The sequence below is a fragment of the Odontomachus brunneus genome, unplaced genomic scaffold (assembly GCF_010583005.1).
Source record: "Odontomachus brunneus isolate Ranch 3 - 2012 unplaced genomic scaffold, Obru_v1 Obru_scaffold_087, whole genome shotgun sequence".
NCBI lineage: Eukaryota > Metazoa > Arthropoda > Insecta > Hymenoptera > Formicidae > Odontomachus > Odontomachus brunneus.
The window spans coordinates 1,159,914-1,179,732 of NW_022639537.1; the positions used below are offsets into that span (position 1 = coordinate 1,159,914).

Sequence of the window (19,819 nt, forward strand, 5' to 3'; positions counted from 1 at the left end):
ATAATCAACAAATTTTTTGTCTTGAGTTTCTTTCTTATATTGAACAATGATACAAAAATTTAAAAATATCACTTTTTATAAATTTTTATAAATGCAATTGCGTCAATTGAAAAAATTCGCATGAAGGTAATAGTAGTTAATAAGAAAAAGTAATAAAGTTGTACATGTATTCCTAGTTGGTGACTACATCACGCGAAGACGAGAATTTCGGTCGTATCGAAACTAATTTTAATCTTGTCCCCTCAGATAAAGATTCACAAAACAGCTCTGTTTCTTCAGATAATTTGAAATCCACAAATTTAACAGAACAAACAAATGTTAAACCTTTAGGCACAATCTCTACAAATGTTTCAGTAACACGGACTATTTCTAAACCGATTAAACCAAAAGTGCTTCCTCGAAAGAAGGCTAAAAAATCGAATAAAATTGTAATTATTGATCTTACAACTGACATCGCTTTTGAAAGATGTATAAAGAAGAAGAGGAAGTCTAGAAAAGTCGTATGGCTGGAGGAAGCTAAGAAGAAATTCGATGCAAAGACGATAAAAGCATCGCAAAAGATTAAGAAACAACAAATAGCGGAAAATGTAAGCTCCGTGAAGAAAGTGACTCTCGGTCAGCAGTTAGAAGACTTACTTCAACCCGTACATGCCACAGAAAATACATGTTTGAAGAATGATTTGGGTACATCCATACAAGAGGCAAAATTGAACAGCGATAAAACAAAACATTTGGAAGTAGAACAAACATCGGTTATTAACGGTAACGCAGAATCTGAAAAACAATCGGTGGACGTGAACAGCAGTGACAAGAACAAAAACATTGGGATGCCCTGTACAGTCTCTTCTTCTGTAATCGTTGATAGACCACAGTCTAATAAATCTAAAGTTTCTACAAATTCATTATTGGATATTTCAAATGATACTAATAACGTTAGCAAATGTCACGATGTTAACGCTACTTCGGAAGCAAAGGCAGACGAGAAAATAAACGATAGATTTAATATACAGACTGTGATTAAACGACTGATAGAAAAAGATACTATGCCTGAAAGTGAAACACGTAAAAGAGTTGAAAGTTTACGGAAAATCTGTGATTTAGGAACGGAGCACTCTAAAACTGTAAATAGTCCTCTCGCGTTATGTGCCCAAGATGATTCCAAAGATGAAGATGATAGTTCTAATCGTAATGCTAACTATCCTAGTATAGCTAAAGATAAATTATCGCCGCATGTAATTTCGTCACTGGTACATACGCATCACAGGAATAACGAGAAGGACGAGACAACTGACGGAAAAACGGAGAATATCAGTAGCAAAGACAGGTGTACGCAGGATATTTGTAAGACGATAGACAATGAAACGCAGTGTTTGAGATCGACCAAAATCAATGGCGGATCAGGTAAAGGGGAGTCTGCGGTTTCGACCACGGCAGCTAAGACTCGTATCGTAACAACCGTAAGTAATGCGGAAGTATTGATAAGCGAGGCAACAGAATCCGAAAAGCTGCGGCCACCACGCGTTACTGCTGAAAATACAAAGCAACCAAAGGAGCCTGAATCTCAAGATAAATGTGTATCAGCGAGACACGATGTTGCAAATAATACCGTAAGACTTAGCGTAATGAATGGAGACCATTCTAATGTACAAACAGATTTAAAAGTTGGTATTTGCATCGAGGTAAGTGACGACGTAAGGGATAACAGATCCTCTAACCATAAAATCAGAGAAACTATTTTTGAAAACCGCGCAACCGATAAGAAGAATATTTCTAATATCGTCGACATGTCATTGTGTTCAAAGAAGGAAGTAGTCAATGGCGACAAAAGTATCGACTCGAAAACAAGCCACAAAGAAAGCGCGGAGATCAATTCCAACAGGAGCAACGGTGAAGAGCGTGCTGCGAAGAATCCAGTGAGAACATCTGTGCTGTGTACGAAGGTTGGGAGAGATCTTCGCAACTTCGACCAGTCGCGCAACCACAAAAAGGAAACGTACGGCAAGTCGTACAAGATATCACCCGTGAAGAATGTGCGAGATCCATCGGACAATAGATGCATCATTCAGGACTCGGAATTGCAGGATAACATAGACGGGCTTTCGTTATTGGCCAGCGTGTCTCAGCATGTATCTCATTTGAAGACCGAGCGTGAGCTGAAATGCGATCAAATCAAGGTCAAAGATTACGCGTCGTTGAGAAGCTCCCCTTACAATCAGTCCACCGACGATGACGAAGAAGCCGATGACGCCAACGACTTGTCGAGCACGGTCTCGCGGGTTTTGGCGAATCCATCTACCGAAGTGATTAACAGAATAGTTGGGATTTATCCGGAGGACACGTTGGATAAGGTAGCGCTTCATGTAGAAGTCACGTCGACGACTGACGTGAACCCCGACGGCAACAGTCCGAGCAACAGCGTTTCACGCGTCGTCGAGACCACCATCAACTACGAGACGGACACGTTATCCAACAACTTGAGCATAGCGGAGAGCAATGTGCAGTCGATCAAGGAGAATACAAATGTCATATTAAACGGGGAAACGGTCGTGCTGTTGAAGAAGTCTCCCAATAGCAATTTGTACACCATCAATAAAGCGTACGACGAGAGTCGTCTGGTGAAAGAGAAGAATTGGATGGTCCCGCCGGAAGATTGCGCATCGTTTGAGGTCGTTAACACGTCGGAGCACATTTCATTTAATTTGGATCTGCCCCAATATAAGGAACTGTCGTGCCAAGAAAATAAGTTCGGAAGGAACAACGGCATAAAGATCGAACCGGAAGAGGAAGGCAGCTTGATGAATATCGCGGAGATGAAGCCTTACGGTAAAAAGGGTCCTCTGCCGGGCGACGTGTTACCCGCGACGTCGCAGATTTATCAGGACACGAATGTTGCGAGTGTAAGCATCAGCAAGTCGGTCGACAAGCGGAAGTCCAAATCCATCCTCGCTTACAGGCAGAACATTAAGCAGGAATTCAACAGCCACATCACGCCGAACTGCGGTATACAGGGCTGCAACGGGATACACTCGCACGAGGTGATTGATCCGCAACATTCGTTACATATCCCGGTCACTCATCCCACGACGATACCGTCGATTTACGGCAACTGCGCCGCCGGCACTGACCTGTGTATGCCGTATCACAAGCACTGCACCTCCGTGTCGTGTAGTTTACAAATTAATTCTACTACTTCGCTCCATTCCCACACGAAATCCGCCAATTCATGCGGCAGGTCGCACTGCTCGTGCCTCAACTGCACGTACGACATAGTCACGCATTGTAGACAGTGTATACACCCCGCCACGGACTCGCACGTGTCTTGTATCGAAAGTAATTCTTATTTTTTGCCCGCACATTCGTCAGTACAAACGTCCGCCGTCCAAGAGCACGATAGGACAAAAAGCGAAGCGGTAATAGGTAAATTGTATGACGATCAGATATTATGTAAGATAGAGCAGAGAGTACTACAGAATAATACGTTGGAGAAGCTGGACGTGCAACGCGAGCCGGAGAAGTTGTTTAAGCAGGACGTGGAGAACAAGTTGCCGTTGAAGAAAAGGCTAAAAGCCATGATGTCTATGGCGTATGAGGAGGTGCCCATCAAAGCGGAGAAGTTGGTCAACTATCCTGCAATTCGCATGATGTCCATAGCCGCCTTAGAGGCGGTAGATGGCGCGCACAAGCATCCCTCGCAGATCATCAAGTCGACGTACGAACTGTCTCCTAACGAAGAGGACGGTCCGCATGGCAGCTATCATTTCAACTCAAACGTAGTACGGAGAGATTATTATAAGGATATGCACATCTCCAATGCACATCATAATCTTACGAAGGAAAGTACAAGAAGCCACGAGCGCCAATTCCGATCGGCCGGTGATCAGTCTAATGCAGTGTGCCTAGAGACTTGCCAGGATAGGACGTTTAATACATCCGCGCAGCGCAGAGACGTGACGGTGATGAATCCGACGTCTATGAAACGTATAACGACCGAGACGATGGAGCAGGACGGTGCGTGCAAGAAGCCGAAGAAAACGCAGTCATCTATTAGACAAACGAGAAGCTCAAAGAGAAACGTTCCTAAGGTAAATTATTGTTACACCGATGTTGATCCAGAATGGAATCCGTCCGGTGAGTCAAAACGAAGACGCAAGAAGACTAGTCGATGATCGATACTATTTCATTACGAAAAGTCACTGCTGTAAAAAAAAAGAAAAGGAAAGAAACAGCGAACGTATAAAATCTGTACAGCGGGCAAATGTGTTCTTCGAAGCTGTGGCACTGTAAATCTGTAAATACATGTACAAAGCACAAGTGAAAATAACTCGTCCTAGAGGAAGATCTAGAAATAGACCGTTCAGCGTGTTCAAGATTAGCGTCAGTGAAGAGTTAGATTAGCTACATAGAATACCTCCGCATAAAATATTTTTGATGTTTGGTTAGATATCGCTAGGCAAGCCGTAGAGAATTTTATTCCGTTAAATATCATCTCTACCTTGCGAAACTGTACACTACTATAAGGCTTTGTAAGATATTAAATTTAAACTTTAATGTTTTTCCTATCGTCACGGTTGCAACGACGTCGCGAACGATAGTTTTCCCGAATAAGTTCTTTTGAATTCTTGTAAAGTAAGATGAAAATTTCTGTATAATATTCTCCGCGTATAAATATGTATATATACATATGTACATATATAACCAATGCCAAACACAAACTTACGGAAACGTATTTTGAAGTAATATCATTTTTGAGGTAAGGTTGCTCTGGCTTTTATATTAAAATAGTTTATTATTTCGTTTACTGTCAGATAACAAATGAATCCAAACTTATGAGAGAAATATGTGTAAAGATATTGCAGTCGTTATCGTTCAAATCATTTGCCGTGCGTTTGTCCAGCCTTTATTGTAGAGATACAATGCAGAAACGTTATTACTATATTATTTTATATTGCCTAAAAATATGTAGTTCATTGCGTGATAATAAATATGTGTGAATATATCTTTTACAGTTTCCTGAGGAAGACAAATTTAGATTCAGGAATGTAATACGACCAGGTTGACGATTGAAAGTTAAGAATGTATAAAATCCAAATTCCTTGAAAAACAGGATACACAATGTACCAGGAGCATGTTTGCATAGGTAATTCTACAGTGATTACATATATACGTAGATTTGTACGATAAATATCTAACAACAAGACTTAGATAACTAGACTTTGTAGTTATGGTGTTAATTAATTGTTAGGAGTCTTTGTTGGTTTCATAGATTCGCGCAAAAACACTTCATACTTTTATAGCACATGTCTTTTATTTCAGATTAATTACCCACTTATACTTGAGTAACTTCGGGCAAGTGTTTAATGCGAGCACATAATGTCAATAAATTCGCCAAATGGTGCAAAATTGTTTGTATTGCCGTACAATTATAGAAACTGGAAATGTTTAATTTCTTCCACTTTGTAATCTGTCCTCTTATTATATATAGAGACGCAGCCCTATATTATATATCGGAAAAAAGCTATTATTTAATGTAAACTTACATACATACATACATACATACAAGTACCTATCAAAACAAGTAGAGTAGCTAGTCAGCTGATTCGTAATAACAAAAGAACTTCAGGTCCCAATGAAAAAGGAGAGATAGTATGCTACGTAATTGAAAGTATCCCATATATTTTTCTTGTAATACGAGTATCCATCTTTTGTTAAAGAAATACGCGAGGGCGCGGTATTCTAAAAATAAAATGACCTAATCGAGCTTGATAAATAAAATGAAAATACTGAGGCATGCAAAGAAAATGCACAATTTAGATATCGTATAGTTACCAAGATAGAAAAGCTTTACAACTAGCAGGCATCGTATAGCTTGTTCCTACGTAATTACTCAGTATTTTCCGTTCATACGATATGTCTGGAATCTTGCTTTAAGAACTGATTAACATTAATATATAGCATTTAACTAAATTATATTAAACGTTTCTCTCGCGATTGTGCGAGGTAAATTTTATTTTTTTATTTTTTTCGGAACAGTCGATATATATATAATTTTTTAAATGCTGTATATTACACCATATATATGGTCTTCTCATGGAAACATTGCTCACGCTCACATTGAATTGTATACTTATATCCTATGTTAATGATTTTCAGAGCATCTATCACTATTAAACTCTGTTTTTGTTATAATGTGTATCTGATCTGAGCAAATTAAGTCATATGCAGTCCCTGTGTTAAACCTGAACCAGTCAGCATCACTATTATTCTTATACGAATGTCCCAATTATGTTTGATTATTTCGAGATAGGTTTGGTTCGAGTAATGCATAACTTCAGTGCCATATCCCTATACCTGATCTCATATCTGTGATCATTAGCTAAGCAGTAGCTAACATTTTGTTGTACAAAAAGGAAATGTACCTTGTTAAGTAGTCTACTCGGTAGATTACTTGTCATTGTCACACTTGTCATTGTTATACACTTTATTCGTCTTCGTCTATAAAACTGATTGTAGTTAGAAAATCTTTAATTGTAGAACGCTCTATACCTCTTACGTTTTTACCGCATCGCTATTCTCTTATTTCCGCGCGAGAGTTTTAAAAACCGCTATTATATTTCCCAAACTTGACTGACAAAGGCGCGTAAAAATGTCCTTTTCATTACCGAAATGTCTCTTATTGTTATTATTTATTTATTAATTTACAATGCGATAAGTCTGATAGGCTTAAGTTTAACACAAGTAAATTTATTAAGTTACTATAGCTATATAAATAATTAGTTCGTCAAAATTGCCAAAAGTCTTCATACATATGGATTAAATATAAATAGATCATTAATCATAAATAAAAAAAATTATTGTAACGCATAAAGCATTTATTAAGGAAAGTCTAACATCTTAAACATTAATCGAGTTAGTATAGTAAAGTACTTTACATCAGATGCCTCATTAATTCGTGTTCATAAAAAAATTCAGTATTGTGTATGCGTAGAACATCTTTTTCGTAATGATAAATAAACCTGTATTTACCTATACATTTGTACATTATGTGCATTACATGAAGTATCGACTGCATAAGATCGAGGTAAATATACTGCATGTGGAAATACTAATATATTTACCTCTGTTATATATTCATCGGAACACTATTAGATTCACCGCTATATCTACGAAATAAGGATAGAAATGTTAGAAACTCTCAACAGGGTAAACATTAATATGCTTTTGATGCTTGCAGCATCGGGTTCATTATATTTTACATAAGTATGTATACTTACTACTCTAACTAAAAATAGAATATATAGTATACCTCTGAACAGGGTAAAAGCGAAAACTACTCCGCAGGCTTATGTCCATTAGTACACGTAATAACAGATATATCCCTTCATTAAAGATATTATTTTATAGGGTGTACTATTGGATTAATTCCTCTCTCCATTTTTAGTAAAGCGTAAGTTCATTAATATCGTACTTGTCCGAGACTTGTAAATATATTTTTATGTACACGTTGATCATACCTAATACGTTGACGAAGCTGTCGCACTGCAGTTATTTTTCCAAAAGATTGCAAAATTATTCAAATTTTAAACAGATGTTCGGTTTGGACACACGTATGTTCCATTCTACGTTCTACAACAGATAATGAACGAATATCTGCGAACTAAATATACATAGTGAAGAAAAATTGTATTGAACGCTTTAAAAATGGTAGCAGTAATTTAATGATCTACATATAAATACCAAATTCTGCATTTTAACGAAGAGTAGCGTGCTTCGTTCTACATAGATTACCCCAATTGTCTCACAGAGCTAAACACCGAGTTCTTGAATTGATTTTGTACAATTGCGCGTAATAAACGAATAACTCGAATATATTAAAAATTGAACTTTTATTCTCTTTTTCAGTCTCTGCATTGTTGTACATCGTGGATTAACTTATGATAATACAATATTTTTACACGCAGAACGCAACCAATATTGTACGAGAAAATTGATCAATAATATACGCAGATCTACAATTGTTGAACTTACATGAGGATTTATGAACAACTTCACGTGAGAGATATATTAGTGTTTCGTGAAGATCTGAAATCGATCAAACTTAAAACTATATTAAATTATTCACTTAAAGCATTCGCTCTGCATCTTTATTAATCTAACTAGATATTTTAGTACGTTTTACGTGGTATAGGTGGCAAATGAACGAATATATGTGTTGAAAACGTGTGGAAAGGTCGATCGGAACATATTCAGCTTTCAATTTTTTTCATTGATACTTTACAAATGTAACTCTTGTATAATTCGATAGATAATTCCGTGCGGGTTCACATTATATCACCGATCTCTCCCACATATAACTTGATTTCCCTTTTAACAGATTCGATAAAAATTCTTTGCGCAATATATATATATATATATATATATATATATATGTATATATATATATATAAATGCAGTATATGTACACTTTCTATTGAATGGCGTTTTAAAAAAAAGTGCAGTTTTATGTGATCCTAGATCTAAAGAGTGAGAGAATACAAAAAGATAACATTTTATTACTATTAAATTCGCAAAAAGAAGAATAGAACACTAGGTTTACATCTTCAACGGATGACATGTACATTCAACAAAAATATGTACGATATAACGCAATAAAGAGAAACAGTTTTAAAGCTTCCATTATACCATCCCCGAGAATAAATGAAATCATTACTATGTAAGATAACATTGATCCTATGGCAAAGCAGTATTGCTTGTGTGAAGGTTGATGTTTACTTATTACTTATTATGTGTAATTTTATTTAGCTCTGCACACACTATATCGAAGTATATATTCGACTGCAATTTTTGGGAGTTACACTCATCAGGGGGCATTGTGTCTATTCGCACGAAGCTAATAAAAATATCCCAAATAAATTCTGTTCTAGGGGAAACGTATTTCATTTATTTACTATCTACTGGGGATATAAACTTTAAACTATGCAGTTCTTTTGTGTAAGTTCTATACTATGTTACTTCTTTTAAAATATAAAGTGAATCATATTTAAAGGTGGAGCACAATATTGTGTTACGATAAATATAAAATATCATTTATATTCTATAGGATGACTGCAAATTCTCATGCACGTTCCACTTAGACGAAGCATATGCTCGAATTTACAGTTGCTCTGTCTTGTATATACTCTTGTAATATGCAACTTTGGTAATATAAAATCTTTTCCTGTGCAACTTATACGCGCACGCACACATACGTACATTCACGATGACGCGATTTGAAATGACTCGTATCTATTTCGCAAACATTTACAAAGACATTTTTCTTTTTAACTTCGCCAGAAACATGAAATCCTAAGACATATTTGTACTCAATGTATCTTAAACGTTCAAATAACTTAACATAAGAAGAAAAAAGTCATCCTTACAGTTGTAATATATCAAACATGATACAATGTCTTTTCACTTTGTAAAAATTACTATCTAAAAATAAAAAGGAATGTGACTTGTATTTTTTGACTATACCTACGTCAATCATCTTACGTTATGACGTCAAGAGCGAGAAATTAGCGCAATTGTTGCAAGTTGTGTCAATTGCTTTTCATTGTTAAAACTGTGTTTATCTCAATATAATTTAACTCGATAAAGCGCGGGTCTCTAAAATATTAAAGAAATTTTGCTATAAACTATCTGCGGAAACTGCTGTGCGGAAACGTAAAATGATTTAGAAAGTTATGTCTGAATTGCTCTAGACTGTGACCTATATTGATAACTGCTGTGATAACTACTTCATGTTTCCATATATAAATTATTGGATGGAGAGAGAGCATAATTCCCGCCACATTTTAGAAACCTGTTTTAGCGAATTGCGCTCTTGCTGACGAGAAATCAGTCCGGTTTCAGTCTATCGCGCGTACATTCCTCACAATTTCTTTACTCGCCACGTTATAATCTGAAATGGTTTACGCAAGTATCGCCGAACTCTAAAATATTATTTAATACTAGAAGAACAATACTAACATTACATGTCAGCGGGATTTCTATCTACTTGTAAAAAATACGGTGAGGTATCACATAAAATCAGTCTACAATTAGATATCTTGATAGATGAATATACAGCGAACTAAGCACAAGTCAATAAAAAATGTCACAGGATTAATCTTTGTATAAAAAAAAAAAAAGAAAAAACCTCATCAACTTCATCGACTAGACACAATAAATAAAAATAAAATAGAATTGTCCCATGTCATGTTATCAAATTAAAATGGGATATTTTATGATAGCTAAAGTAAACATTGTACATATACTAAAATACACGATTTGGCTAAGATTCTTATACATTAGAATAAAGTGCAGTAAAAATAAATTACATAAGAGTAAATGCCTTTATTGCCAAATAGCAATAATCGCACACAATAAAGTGGGCAGAATACTCAGCAATTCAGTTTTATCTGCTGCTATATATTTCCTGGCTAATGCTTAAATTAGAGCTACCAAAGAAAAGCGCGGGAGATGGTGTACACTAGTTACACATAATATATGAAACTATCTGTAGCTAGTTCTGTAAAACCGTGAGTTGCCCGAGTTGTTCGGTATATATTGTGGTATATATGCAGAGTATATTAGCGTCAATAGTTAGTGTAATAACCACTAATTGTGTCTTGTCTTATCTAAAATTAAAATAAAATATTCTATTTTCTCTTAACTATGATAATGTATGGTAAAATTTTTTACTGTGATTATCCCTATTAAATCTACTTTCGTAATATAACAGTTCCCCAGAAATATAACTTTTACCAGTGTGGAGATGAAATTGCTAAAGTATTTCGTATACCTTTACCTTTTCAAAGCGTACTTCATTTGCGTTATTTACAATTATGTGACATTAAAACGCAACTGTATGACTTAACGCATATACTTAAAAAGAAAAAATCTGTCAGAAATACTTCTTAATCGTGTGGAAATGTAACGAAGCATAACTCAAAGAAGCTATGTCCGCACAGACTTCTGATCTCATCAGCTGAATAATTACACGCGTTGTAACAATCTTGTTGACGTTTCGAAGGAAACTGTATTTTACTGTATTGATAACTTGGGAGCTGTTCGGATGATAATAGAGTTTCTATATCATACGCTCAGAGATTTCGACTAATCGCCATCAAGTTACGAGACTTAGTGTGCATCATAGTAAATAGTTATTTACTAAATTCAGTAAATAGTTAAAAATTGACGACTTCTTCAGGATCATAAGCGATAATCGCGCTGTAATGAACAAATACAAACGGTAAACATAATTTCTTTATTACAATTAAACTTTGCGGTCCGATTTTATCGCGAAAACATTACTTAACTCGCTAAGGAGAGTTTGCAATAACAAGACAAGCAAAATATAACATGACGTTTTTCTTAAAAAATCTACTGTGTTTTATTTACCATTTTAGGTATTCATAGTCGGATATTATATTTATGACTATCTTAAGTTTATCTTTAGATACTCTGTAGCCAGTAAAATAACCCGTACAGCATCTGAAGATGAAGACGATCTTAAATATAAAATCTGACTATGAATATTGGTCATATACACAAAAAAAATGTTGGATAAGTGTCATAATTTTTCAACAAATCTTACTTTTTTAATATATTATGATTATTATATGATGACGTACTACTATATATGCGAGAATTTAAATCTTATTAATTTAAAAATAAAAATTATATTTACGTGTTAAAAAAATCGAACCACAAAAGATCGAAACACGTAAGAACTATATACATTATACTCACCAACTATTATTCACGTTTTATTATTCTCGTTCCTCTACATATAAACTCTGTAAATAAAATGAAAGATTAGTAACAAGCTTTATATATGAATATTAAAACATGCATGTCACATAATTTATAAATGAATAAAACTTAATCTATGTAAGAACCTTGATAGAAACAAATTATGAAATTATATAATATGGAAATTATGAAATGCTGCTTGCTTACATGAGATTTTGTTTTTCTTAATTATCTTCGAGCAGATGATTTGAATTTTACACGTAATACACTTTCTTTTATATAATATTACACTAATAACAAGATAATATTACTGTGAGGTTGTATATTAATATTATGTTTTAAGCATCGGAAAATAATAACTCTATGTATTAATCGAATATTATTTTCTGTAGAAAGTGCAATGCTTAACATCAACTGCTTATTTTTTATATAGTTTTTTTTTAAATTGCAACATTAAGATAAAATATAGCAAAAATATATATTTTACATTTATATATAGCACAAAACTGTATCTCAAATATCACATATATAATCACAGTCTTATATTCAATTTAATCTTTGATATGTATTATGTTTGTACTATGTAGTGCAATTTTCTCTTAGCTTAATTTATTAAATATATATTAATAATTAATAAATAAAAAGACTTCTCTAAAATTGCATTATAATACAAAGATGATTTGCATAATCTTCACTGATGTTACATCTTGACGTGTACAGTCTTCATGATACATTTATAGCAATTCTTAAATATTTTAAAATATAATATCAAAATATACATTTTTAGATATTACATTACCTTTCATCGTAGTAAGTAAAAGCTCTTTTTGAACACCATGATGGTTCAGAGAATAAACAACTCTGTTAGCTTCTAAAAGAAGCAAAACTATAGATGTGATCCTTTTTCTTCTGAGGTGTATCTTCGATAGGCGATAGTTGAGTACATCTGACAGTCTACTTCTTAATGATATTTATTAACTTATGGCCTATGGTTTCAGTTAATCTTATCGTGTTTTGGGCTTATTTAGATTTCCATTAAGATCGTTCAAAGACGTAAGTTTATATCTTATACTTGGGTGATGTTCAAGCAGAGTATATCTTCTTTATGATATTAAGCTTGTTGGCAGGTCTGGATGAGTACATTTGGAGAAGTATAAAATTCCTTAGAAAATCGACTAGATTCCCTCTTTCAAGACTCGAGATTTTTCCAGATGATCTCTTTCGAAAACATTAAAGTGCTTTGTCGAAACTGTTGCTATAGATCTTTTCTTCTTGGATGTATTTTCAATAGATTGCTTATACTTCATAGCATGTGTGTTTCCCAGTGATATTTAAAGATCTACGATCTCGATGCTTTAAATTATTCTTTTCCTTTTTAGAGGCTTCATTGAAAGGCCATCAAGGCATCATTCAAGGGCAAAAAAAAAATATATATATATATATATTTCACGTAATACGTTGGCGCAGAATCTTTCTTTGCGATAATTTGTTAGCAAATTTGATGGAATATCCTCGGAAGTGCAAGATCCATTCAACGATTGATTCTGCCTATGTCTCAGGATATGAAAGCCTTCAATATCTTTTTCGCAAACATAAGAACGCTTGGGTTAAGGCATCGTTACTTTTATTTTTTTAACTTATCAGGAAGAGTACCGAAATTGCACGGCTCCTTGAAACCTGGAAGTGCGACATTTGAATTAGTTAGTTAGTAGAGATGCTTGGCGTTATAGCGCGAGATTTATTTCGATTTACCGACGTAGATTTATCGAACTTCGCTGGTAATCACAAAAGGATGTAGTCGATATTTAATTGGAAGGCCACCGGGGTCTATACTACTACCAATAGTATCGTTTTGATTATTGTGTAGAATGTCGCTCTCATTTAAAAATATATGTATCTGCGTATATAGTGTATGTGATGAAAGTATTTGTCGTGTTCGTCACAAGATTCTCGACCCTGGCTCCGGTAAGCTGGGTATCCAATATTACTTGTCGCGACATTTATAAGATTTGCCGACGATCTTGAGCTTGAGAAGTCCCGAGAGAAGCCGCAGACAATGCAACGGCGAGAATGTAGCTTTCGTATCTTTTTATTTTTATCTTTTTATCATGTCTTCTGCATTTGTACTGCGTTCGGAGCGCAAGGATGGCCGAAGCGGAGACGAGGATTCAGGCGATTCAGGAGCAACTGTGAGCGAGAAAGATAGAAAGAGAAGAAGCGTGAAGGCTCTCGCTTCCTGTACATGATGTGGATCCGTTACTGCAGAGATTTTTGCCGGTACAATGTGGTTTTAAGATTGCCAGCGAGACGCGGGACCAAATATGCCGAATCCTGGTCGCGAGAAGGCAGAGAAGCCGCGAGAGTTTAGTCAACGTGCGCTTGAGTCGTAATCGAGCATCTTATTCTCTCGAATATCGGAAATCGAAAATTATACCAAGCACCAAGAGCAACTTGGCTGATACCAAGAAGTACTTGGCGCCCAGGATACCTTTTCGAATTGCTTGGGTGAAGTAGCTTTCCGATCGCCATCCGCGAAGAAGAATTCATGTTGCGCAGGTGGTTGGAGTTCTTGGTCATCTTTAAAGCCAGGAACGTCCGACAACACGTTGCAATACACATTGTCCAATTCGAACGGGGGCTGTTTCAATGACAGAAAGTCGGTGATGTCATCCGAAAACATATTTTCTTTCAAATCTTTCGATTCACCATTTAAATTGTCGCAATTCATTTGGGACATCAGTGAGGGCTGACGGAGAACATCGTCCAAAGTTTCCTCCAGACTTTCGATGTTATGCAGAAAACTGATGTTTTCCAATTCATCTATACAGTCAGTTTTCATTATCTCGTTGGCTTCTTTTGAATCAATGTCAAAAGAACTTATGTCGAATGCACAAGGCTCGGTGGAATGTAACCGATCATTCGACATCGAAGTATCGCAATTGCTTCCTCCTTGTTCCTCCCTCATCGTAGCCTCAGAATACTTTGGATCATTTCCGTAATCACTCGGTTTCATAGTCTCAAAATTAACATGCTGGCTGTCCAATAACGATCCCACTATCTGGTCTTCGATGAACGTAGTCGAGACGATGCACATGTCGTTGGAATTATCTAGACATTGCACTCGCTTTTCGCCGTCCATAGTTGCAGCCGATTCGCCGGTTTGATTCATAGCGTAAACGCATTTGTCGTGGTCGTTTAACATGTAGATCGCATTCAGATCGCAGGTCGATTTAATATCGTTTTCGTTATCGTTGAAGATATCGTGTAAAGCGTTGTGTGTCTTCATCGCGATGACATCGTTGTCGGTGCACACGAACGGCCTCTTCGTCGGTACACCAGTTGTATTGTCGTAATTGATGAGCGACATCGCGGAAGATTGTCGGAAAATATCTTCCAGAGTCTCACTTTGGATATTGTTCGAGAAGTAAATTATATTTGTGTCGCAGGCTGATTTGACGTCGTTTCCATCCTGGTTGAACGTAGTATGCAAGGCGTCTTGTGCCTTCGCCGCGATCATGTCGTTATTAGCAAATATAAATGGCTTACAATCAATTTTTGTACAACAGTTTGGACACTCATTGACTTGATGACATACTTTTTGTTTTATAATCTCCGTAATTTGCGAACTATGATCATTTATGGACTTCAATTTCTTTATCAGATGCTTAATGTCGTTCATGTCAACCGGCACTGAATTGCAACACTTGTGCGATTTTTGCATTGCGCTACAATTCGTGCTTGTCGGTAACTCCTGTTTAAAAGAAAGCTGATCTGCGATACTGCTTTGGCACGTTTTGAATAAAGGCATTGTCTCCATGGCACTGTCTTCCTGAGAAGTTAATGCTTCTTTACCCTGCATTATCGAATTGTTGTACGAATCATTTCCAGTCACTTGTGACAGCAGATAATTCTCCATCTTATTTTCCCGCAACAAGTCTGCTGTAACTTTAAACTCCTTAATATTTTGATCAACAAGTTTCGACATTTTCGAGTAGTACAAGTTATAATCGTGTTGCATTTCGTTCTCTTTCACAAATTCCGAGACGGAATTGCTTATTGGACTCTTTGTTATACTTGTATGTTCATTTTTCTGAAAGTTAATGCAGTTGATGTCTGGCATTGGTGTGATGCAGTTTAATGAAGATTTGCTATTGGTTGAAGCGCAACCTTGTGTACTATCGCTAACTTTGTTGTCAAAAGTAGGATTGCACTCTAAACGAACTTTGTCGTTGGAGCTTTTGTTGATATTATTAGAGCATGTTTGAGTATCGGCATCCATAAGTCGGCTCGAATCTTTGTTGATATGTTTTTGCAATTTATGTTTCTTTTTCATGATTTTCGAATATTCCAATTTTTGTTTAGTTTTCTTTCGTTTTACTTTATAAGGAACACTTATCTCATCATCTCCAGTTAAATCGATAATTATAGTTTTCTTGGGTTTTTTTCTCGTTTTCTTGAGTGATTTGAGACTTTTTGCTCCCTTCTTTTGTAAGTAAGTTCGATCCATAGACTTATTGCCATCAATGTCTGGTATGACATTACGGTTTTGCAAAGCACCTGAATGGTCTTTGTTCACTTCATGATTAGATGCATCTCCATTTGAATTGCTCTGACAAGATAGTGGATTTACTTGGTTCTTCTGGAAAAGTGTTATTTAACAAATGTAAAAATTTAAACGTGCAAATCATTTGCATTAAAATGTTACTAATGCGAAAATTAAAAAAAGAAAACAAAGCAAATTACCTGAGGCACTGAACAACTCTGATCAGGATTAATCGTTTTAATAGATTGTAAATCCGTAGAGTTATCCATATTGTCTTCAAATAGCAGAAAATGTTTATGACTCTGCTTTAAATCGAATAGATTTGATTGCAATAACCACAATGTTTCATTGTCTTGATCCGCGGGTCTGGGCACAAATTCTAACAATTCATCTCGCAATTTCGGCATGCGCAACCCTAGCAACATTACAGCTAACTTGTTAATTCTTCCTTTCCTGTCGTAATCTTCTGCCATTTTCTTCCACATTTTGAAGGCGAGTAAATATCTAACATAAGCTACATCGGTCATAGATGTCATCTTTGTTGTGAGATTAGTGAAACTCTTCCTGCATAGTGAAATAAATGATTTGTACATTCGTATCATTCCGATAATGTGTATTGCAGCATTTGTTCATGCTAATGCAATGTACAAAACAAAAATTTTACATACATGAACAGATGATCACAAATTTTCACATATCTGTCTGTAGCGTGTTTAATTCTAAGTAATACCCTGAAAATATGCTCTTCCGAGTTATCTGTAAGCAATTTAATATCAAATTTATAACAACTGTTCATCATTATAGTTTGCATTTGCAAGATGAATTCTATTAAGACTTACTTAAGTATATATACAATGCTGCAAGAATCTTTGCAGCAATTTTAGAGGAATCTTTAACGTAATTGGAACATCTTTTATCTGTTGAAGTTTTCAATTCTAGGTCTATATACATACTCAACAAAGCAGACATTCTATTCAAATATGAATTATTAGTTATGTCCTAAAGATAAAAAACGATTAATATTGTTGTTATATACACATTTGTCTATATACACATACATTTTTCACATCTCATTCTATAAAAGAACAAAACATAATTGAAAATAATAATACCTGTTTTATATCGAGCCAGTACAAGTGAAAGAATATTAACATGTTATTAATATGGTTCTTAATATTAATTATGTCACTGGACTTGACATTGCTCGCTGTCATGCTAGAAGTAATATTCCTGAAATAGCAAACATTATATATCTTTTAGCTTTAAATGCAACTATCAACTTCTATATGTATGTGTGTGTGTGTGTGTGTGTGTGTGTGTATAAACATAAAACTTTTACTTGTAAAACAATATAATTCAATCTCTCCATAGAAATACATTTAATATTTAAATATTAGATCTCTTATTTAGCAGAGAAATACATATCTAAACAACATTGTCTACATACTTGACATATATAACTTAGATCATTAGAAAATCCAAACTGATCAAAATGATCTTACTGTGTGTAGAGTAAAAGCGACCGTTCGAGATGTTGATAATTTCTACTTCCTATGGACGAACGTATAACTTTACTGAATTTAGGTAGCCATGGAAAGTCTTCTTCGATCGTGTTATTATCATTTACTACAGTATCTTCCAGCTGTTGATTTTTTAAACACTCCTTTCTACCTTTACTAGCCTCATATATAGAAGTTGTATCCATAATGATATCTTCTCCTGTAGTTTCCTTATGGCATAAATTCTCTGTAATTATTGTTTATGTCAGTATCATATCGAGTTCTCAATATTAACTGATAAAGTAGATACATTACTTGATGAATCCTTATTTTGCAATGGCTCAAACAGTGAAGTAAGAAAACTCGTGATGCGTGTATCTTGCTTAGGTCATGTTATACCTATTATTACAGTGAATTCTAAAAGTAAATTTCTGTTTACAATGTAACAAAATGTCCATGGCGGTAATAGTATAATGATTAAAAAATTGATAATAATATTCAATATTTTCAACCTGTACATTTACCTGTACATTTTGTTGTTGAACATTATAATTGATTTCCTGCATAAATATTTTACTTTACTCGATATTAATAGAAAAAGGCATATTATTACTGATACTATTATAATTACAAACATGTAAATACTGAGAATATAGTTAATTAGTAACTTTTTCTTGTTGTGTACATAGCAAAGAGAAGAATTTGCATCTATAAAGTTCAAATTTGCTGGATAATCATTCAAAAATTTCTAAATATCACTTAGTAACATGCATGAACAATGAATTCTTTAGTTGTTGATTAATATAATAATATAATAATACAATACATATAAAATACATAAATAAAATATATAAAGCTGTAAAGCAGCTTTGCTGTATAATATAATAAGAACTTATAGAACATGTAATAAATTATTGAATAACTCATATTGTTAAAATAAAAGTGATAAGCAACGAACATATTGAATGACAGTATAGTGCTTTTACAAAAAAAAAAAAGCATGCGGGACGCTCCCACGGCTAGAGAGGGGCGGGTTGTGGGAGAGGGAGAGAGACAGAGAAAAAAAGAGGGAGATAGATAGACAGCAGAGATACAGGCAACAGACAAGGAAACAGTTTCGATCTCGATCGAGGAAGGCAAGCGTTTATCTTACAGTGCTTATCGCCTTAACGACAATCTGCCGTGCGTGCTGTCGCGCATTCTTCGCATGTCGACACACTCCCAAGCGTTCTTCGCGTGTCGCAACTCCCGCACAACTGGCTGCTAACGTGTGGGAGATCTCTCTTCTGCGACGGAAACGAGTTCTCTTCGGAATTGCATTAGGATCGCAGTGCGCCCCCCGTCACCCTTCGTGTCCGCTCGTGGTTATCGCGCGCACCGATCGACGGAGCTAAATCGGGATCCCGTAGGACCGCGGCATCCTCGCAACTCCGCGATTATTAGACACGCATATACCTAACGCGTTTTTCACGCTCGTTGCGCCGCGTCGTTCATCGCCGAACATCACATCATATCGCATCGCGCCGCGCCGCGCCGTCTGCCGGCCGAAGTTCGCAACATGCTTCGCTCGCTCCTTCGCTCACTCCGTACGCGAGGAGCACGCACGTAACCCTCTCTTCATCGCTCCGACGACGGTTGCGCTGCGCGCGCGGTGAAACGCGACGCCTCGCGTCGTGTCTGCCGCGACGTCGCCGTGAGCGTAGGCCGCCAATGAGCTTGCGCAAAGCGACCCTTTTCCTGCCAGGTGCGTACTAATTTTCGACTCTGTCACAGCTACGGCAGAGCGCAGGATTCTCGCGGAAGAGGTGCGAACTCTACCAGAAATACATATTTTATCTCGCCTGAAGAAGTACACGACGATACACGATGCACCTCGTCCGTGGACTGGTGTGATAACACATAAGGACTCAGTGATGCATAATCGCACATCGAACATCCGATCACTTGTCTCTGAAGAAGGAAGTTTCGCTGTCCTCGTGAGGACTCTGTATGTGAGAGAAGA

The 19,819-nt window shown here is 35.9% G+C and overlaps 2 protein-coding genes across 15 annotated transcripts in view; one reads left to right on the forward strand and one right to left on the reverse strand.

Annotated features, from left to right (window-relative positions):
• Positions 1-10,188, forward strand: part of LOC116848016 — a 166,479-nt gene extending 156,291 nt beyond the window's left edge. For 6 of the 8 annotated variants that reach the window (XM_032823706.1, XM_032823703.1, XM_032823705.1 and 3 more), the window contains 2 exons: positions 177-5,137; positions 5,314-8,676. In XM_032823706.1, the coding sequence (XP_032679597.1) occupies positions 177-4,166 (3,990 nt within the window). In that variant the 3' untranslated portion in view covers positions 4,167-5,137; positions 5,314-8,676. Of the gene's footprint in view, positions 1-176; positions 5,138-5,313 lie in introns of all 8 variants that reach the window. The other 2 variants (XM_032823699.1, XM_032823698.1) reach the window with 2 other exon arrangements.
• Positions 7,867-19,321, reverse strand: LOC116848019. 7 transcript variants are annotated; one of them, XM_032823712.1, is made up of 11 exons: positions 18,971-19,321; positions 18,342-18,377; positions 18,133-18,234; positions 17,821-18,064; positions 17,431-17,548; positions 17,158-17,317; positions 16,987-17,074; positions 16,519-16,882; positions 11,983-16,414; positions 11,773-11,819; positions 7,867-11,250 (listed from the first exon to the last, which is right to left on the reverse strand). In XM_032823712.1, exons 4-9 carry the CDS (start codon positions 18,021-18,023, stop codon positions 14,204-14,206), a joined length of 3,144 nt encoding a protein of 1,047 aa, XP_032679603.1. In that variant the 5' UTR covers positions 18,024-18,064; positions 18,133-18,234; positions 18,342-18,377; positions 18,971-19,321; the 3' UTR covers positions 7,867-11,250; positions 11,773-11,819; positions 11,983-14,203. The 7 variants fall into 7 exon arrangements, with proteins under 7 accessions (XP_032679603.1, XP_032679602.1, XP_032679600.1 ...); XM_032823711.1 differs by lacking the exon at positions 18,342-18,377; XM_032823709.1 differs by having other exon boundaries at positions 18,133-18,377.
• Positions 19,322-19,819: the final 498 nt, after the last annotated feature.